Source organism: Dreissena polymorpha, chromosome 1, assembly GCF_020536995.1.
Source record: "Dreissena polymorpha isolate Duluth1 chromosome 1, UMN_Dpol_1.0, whole genome shotgun sequence".
NCBI lineage: Eukaryota > Metazoa > Mollusca > Bivalvia > Myida > Dreissenidae > Dreissena > Dreissena polymorpha.
Genome location: NC_068355.1, coordinates 62506673 through 62512431, shown reverse-complemented (window position 1 = coordinate 62512431; position 5759 = coordinate 62506673). Strand labels below are relative to the sequence as shown.

The 5759-nt window shown below is 36.0% G+C and overlaps 2 protein-coding genes across 2 annotated transcripts in view; one reads left to right on the top strand and one right to left on the bottom strand.

Moving 5' to 3' along the window:
• Window positions 1–488, bottom strand: part of LOC127877426 (neuronal acetylcholine receptor subunit alpha-6-like) — a 7624-nt gene extending 7136 nt beyond the window's left edge. The window contains exon 1 of the mRNA XM_052423338.1: window positions 403–488. Within this exon, the coding sequence (XP_052279298.1) occupies window positions 403–488 (86 nt within the window). The remainder of the gene's footprint in view (window positions 1–402) is intronic.
• Window positions 1–5189, top strand: part of LOC127831960 (condensin-2 complex subunit D3-like) — a 136374-nt gene extending 131185 nt beyond the window's left edge. Inside the window, exon 40 of the transcript XR_008026586.1 lies at window positions 4987–5189. The gene's annotated coding sequence lies outside the window, so the exon portion shown is untranslated. The remainder of the gene's footprint in view (window positions 1–4986) is intronic.
• Window positions 5190–5759: the final 570 nt, after the last annotated feature.

Here is a 5759-nt window from a genome sequence, read left to right as displayed (position 1 = left end):
ATGCCAAGGGAAACAACCTGTGTAATTTATTTTCACAACTGTTAATCTTCCTGGACACACCATTGTATTTATATTTTACACCATATATCATACACGCTTTTTAAATATGACATATACAATTAAATTTAATGCAAGAAGTAATTAAAAAGAAAATAATCAAAGTTACATTTTCTCTTGAGTGTTAATTATGATATCGGGCCTATGTTGGGCCGATATCATACTTTAAACTGTCGAGTTATAAGTTTGTTTATAACAACGGACCGATATCGGGCCGACACTGTCCTATACATATCAATTTTATAATATGCTACATATTCAAAACGTTATTAAACCAGATGGATTCACTTGAATTGAACATTACAAGAAGGGTCTTATCTTTTAACAAAATAATAGTTTTTTTACCTTAACGTCGGTCCGATGTCGGCCCAACATCGGTAGACCTCTGCCGATATGCCATCATCTAGCCAATATCGGGCCGATATGGGCATGTTTGTAAGGCTGTTATCTGTTTAGCCACAAAACTGCAATGTACTACAGGTGTTAAAAATATGGAACAGAACATTAATTTGTTGTTAGTAGCTGTGAATACAATTCCATGAAAAATTGTAATGATATGGTTGTTTCGTGGCTTAGTTAATTGCATTAATATACTGAGATTAAATCACAACATATTATTGTCAAATCTTAACAGTTAAATATTTTTTTTAAAAAGGTATAAAGCTTAAACTGTAATACCAACAAGTAATCATATACCGAGAATACATAACGCATGTATGTTTGCTTGCTAGTTAAGAAATTACCACTCTGAAACACACTAAGGCAATTCCAAGTGAAGAAAAATCAAAGCTTCTAGGACATGTCGAGGGGTTAGGCCAGAACGTGATAAGTCCACTTCTTTTTTAAATCACTTTTTGCACGTTTAGAAAGTTATTCCAATGCTCAACAATTTGCACTGTTCCCCGGTTTCAGAAATTGTATACAACATAGTTTATCAGACAGATTCAACGTGCGCTTATTGCTTATCAACAAATCTAGTGCATACCAGAATGCTTTATATTCATTTTATGATTGCAAGAAAGTGCACTTTAGTCTTTTTGGTACCATATGTTTTCATACATATTGAGAGGACATACATGTGCCAAAAGGATTTATGTGCACCTAGATCATTTAAGCATAAGCCAGTTGTGCCCTTATTCAAGGTAAAAACAAAATATGAAGCCCTTGCCTTGTTAGGAATTACTGAATATGGATTATATCAACAGGGATACACAAACTCTTGTGTTTATAAGTATTTAGATAGGGAGAACAATGACTATATCTGTGTTTATGTTGATAAAAGACATCGTTTATTACTAACCAAATCTGCAAACAGAACTGATCGTTCTGCATTTTGTAGAGATAATATATTTTATTCATATGATATTAAATATAAATATGTTTAGCCTAATTTTAGTCTTCGACTTACCTCTTTCTTTAACAACCGAATGAGGCAGATTCCCAAGTTCTGGCCGATGTGAAGCCATTAAATCTCTTTTTGAAAATCAAAACTGAAATATTAATTCATTATTAAAGCATTAATTTTCGTCTTTTTTGTCCTTCGACCGATGGACGAATTCAAGATCCTAACGAAAAATCATGTCCCATATTTGAAACAAATAAGACTGAATTACCGTAGGCATGAGGCATTTAAATCCAGCGTAATCCACGCATATACACAGGGCTCGAAATTAACACTCGCACACTCGCAAAATGCGAGAAAAAAAGATTGCAAGGTAAGTTATAAGCCACTAGTATTTTTTGCAAGTAAAGAAATAGTGAAAAAAAAAGAGTTATATTGCTAAATGCGTTCGACGGCTGAACGCTAAACCGTAGGTCAATTTTTTGAACGTCCGAATACCCATATGCGGAAGCGCGCACCTTGTTTGTAGACTGGTATACTTATAGTACAGATACCCGGATGGTATTGATACAAAGAACATGAAACAGTCGACTATTCACACTCAAGTTAAATCCGGTTATGACACAAAGGGGTGTAAATTATACAGTGTACTGACAACTGACATTTCCTGTAAAACGCGAATGCAATAAGGCTGTATCGAATGCGTCGACTTCGTTTAGGTGTAATAGTGTTGATTAGCGCTAATTGTTAACAACTTTATTACCCATTGTGTGTATTGTGTTTTTCGAGTGTAGGACATTAGCCCTCTGGGACATTAGCCCCTAGGACAAAAGCCCCTAGGACATTAGCCCCTTTGGACATTAGCCCCCTAGGACATTTGCCCCTTAGGACATAAGCTCCTACCTATTTTAACATTCATTTTTTAGGTATTGAATTTCATCTTTTTTTTAAATTAATGGAATTAATGGGTTATTTATATATAAAAAAACAGCAACAACAACACAATTTGTTTCTTATGTATCTAACTGTAAGGTAATTTTAGACTTCTGGATGGTGTCAGAAATTTTTGCAAAATAAATAGAGTACAAAGAAAAAATAGTAAAGAAATTGTAAAAAAAGTTTTGGACGTTTTAAAACACCTTGGGGCTAATGTCCTAGCGTGCACTTTTTTGAAGGGGCTTTTATCCTAGGGGCTTTTGTCCTAGGGGCTTATGTCCTAGGGGCTAATGTCCTAGAGGGCTAATGTCCGTACCCCGTGTTTTTCAGGGGTGTTGCAGATTATACAGCCAACACGCGGCGAATCCGGATTAAAGACAATACTATTAAACGCAATTAAAATATGACGATGTGTGATCAACACCTGACTGAAATATATTCTGCGCTTTAATGACAAATTAATAAAGAACATATTGATTTGTGTTTGGTTGTCCGTGATTGTAATGGAAAAAGACGAATTGGCAATTGGCTTCGTTGTTTAAAACACTCGTTAACGGTTATTCAGTCTCACTTATCCGCTAATCATAACAAAGAACGTGTCAATAACATAAAATAATAAGGGACAGTTACTATCACCTGAAATAACAGGCTTGTTAATTGGCATATGCCAAACAAGGCCCACCTCCTGCAAGTGACTATCAAGTGTCATGCCTCTTTCCTCAGCACGATTTTTTCGCAACCGCGTATTACATGTATTACAAACATTACAAACAAATCAGACGCTTTTTTTTCAAAACCAGAAATGGACGAATTTAAGTGATGACGAAATAGTCATTTTTTAAAAAGGACGACATTTCGTGCTGACGAAAATAAATGGTTTCACAGTATGCGTGGACTGGTGGGTGGGATATATGTGTGGACTTGTGGGTGGAATATATAAGTGGACTTGTTGGTGGAATATATGTGTGGACTTGTGGGTGGAATACATGTGTCGACTGCTGAGTGGTGATGGTCACAAGGCAAGGTTGCGGGTGGAATATATGTGTGGACTTGTGATGGTCACAAGAAGAGATTGAGGGTGGAATATATATGTGGACTGGTGATGGTCCTAAGGCGAGAGTGAGGGTGGAATCTATGTGTGGACTGGTGGGTGGAATATATGTGTGGATTTGTGATGGTCACAAGGTGAGATGGTGGGTGGAATATATGTGTGGACTGGTGATGGTCACAAGGTGAGATGGAGGGTGGAATATATGTGTAAGGTTTGTTGATATGGGTTGATAAGAAACAGTCATTAGCAACAACTGTGTAAGTATCACTTATATTGCAGTGAAACGGTGTAGGTGCTAGATGAAAAAGAAAATCTGCATGAGTCACAGCTGCTGAGACTGATTAATCACTATATCACTCCCACAATTTGTTATATTTTAAAACATATGTAGCGGTCCATTTAAATTGTGTCTTAATCAATATAAAGAAGTGAAACTCCAGCTGCTGGAGCAGTATTGAATTTTCATTAAAAACAATTAGTTGGTCCTTTATTTAAGGCAAGTGACCGATTGCCTAAACAGTACAAAACAGCACAATACAAACCAACATAAGCTTATTCTGTTTTCAGAAACCCTAGGCCTCGAGTATGAAATGTTATGTCACCGGTGAGTTTTCAGTAAACTGCATTCATCGCCATCTCCTTTAGGGGAACTGCAGTGCACAAGAAATTAACTCTTGCTTATACATTTTTATTTTGTATTGCTCTGTGTTTATTTGTATGCCTCCGGATCGAAAGATCGGGGGCATATTGTTTTTGGCCTGTCTGTCTGTCATTCATTCATTCAATCATTCATTCATTGTGTGTGTCCCAAAACTTTAACCTTGGTTAAAGTTTTGCAATTACTTTTGCATTATTGAAGATAGCAACTTGATATTTGGCATGCATGTGTATCTCATGGAGCTGCACATTTTGAGTGGTGAAAGGTCAAGGTCATCCTTCAAGGTCAAAGGTCAAATATGTGGCTTCAAAGTGGCGCAATAGGGGGCATTGTGTTTCTGACAAACACATCTCTTGTTTTTATATGCTTTTTGTCCTGTGAATGTATTGAATTTATGTAACATTAAGGGTAAGTGCAATCTATTTAAATATTTAAGAAAAAACACAATATAACTTTCTTTACCAACATCCGTGGTATTGTCTTATGGCAAATGGAATGATTTACCAACTGACAGAATCAAGCTTATTAGAGATGTGTAAGATATTGCTTTTTAAGTAATTTAAACTGATTGCATTGTACTGATTCAGTTTCAAGTAAGTTCAGTGTTCCATATCATTTATGACTTCCAGGCCCCACAGAAGTCAGGAAAGAGAGTGAGCAAGGAGGGTGAGAGTGTACAACCAACCTCTGTGTTGAGTTCTCAACCTGAAGAGAATGAAGAATCTGACTCAGTTGTGGATGAAGAACAATTGCAGCCGAAAGCTAAACCTTTGTCCAAAATAAGAAACAAAAGTCCAGCCAAGCCATCAAGTAGACCCACATGAAAAAGGCTCCTAAAAAGTGATTTTGTTTTGAAACAGACGTTACTGCACTGGGATTGGACTCCAAACAGCTTTTGTGATTTGTTTTACAAGTTTCTGTTATGTACATATTATATGTAACCTAGAAACAATTTGTTTATTAATCAGTTCATTGCCTTTATACCACTGGAGGAGACTAGGCAAAATCCTGTGCTTACCTGAGGAGTGACTACAGTTTCTTGATGAAACAAGGACTGTTAACAACCTTTTATTGTGTCCCAGAAGTTAAAGGTGTAGTCACTGGGATTAACAATGAAAATTAAAATGCTTGACTTAAGACTTATCACATGAATTTTTTTCTGGTGAACATTCATCGAGATTGTATAAATTATTGCTTGTTGTTAAAAATTGCTTTTTTCCACAATATTTTTAGCTCATCTATTATATATGAAATACAAAGTGTATTTATAGTGGAGCTATCCTACTCACCCCGGCGTTCCGTTCCGTGCCGTGCTGTTAGCGTGCAAATGTTATAGTTTTCGTACTACCCCAATTATTTTCATTGTCCCTTGACATATTGCTTTCATATTTTGCAAACTTGTTAACCAACATGACCCCCAACCTATAAACAAGAGCAGGCAACTCTATCAAGCATTTTGTCATAATTATGGCCCCTTTTCCACTTAGAATATGCAGCAAATGTTAAAGTTTTCATACTACCCCATTTATTTTCATAGTCCCTTGACATATTGCTTTCATATTTTGCATACTTGTTTACCAGCATCACCCCAACCAATAAACAAGAGCAGACACATCTATCAAGCATTTTGTCATAATTATTGCCCCTTTTATACTTAGAATATGCATATTATTGATAAATCTATGTTAAAGTTTGCGTACTACCCCAAATATTTC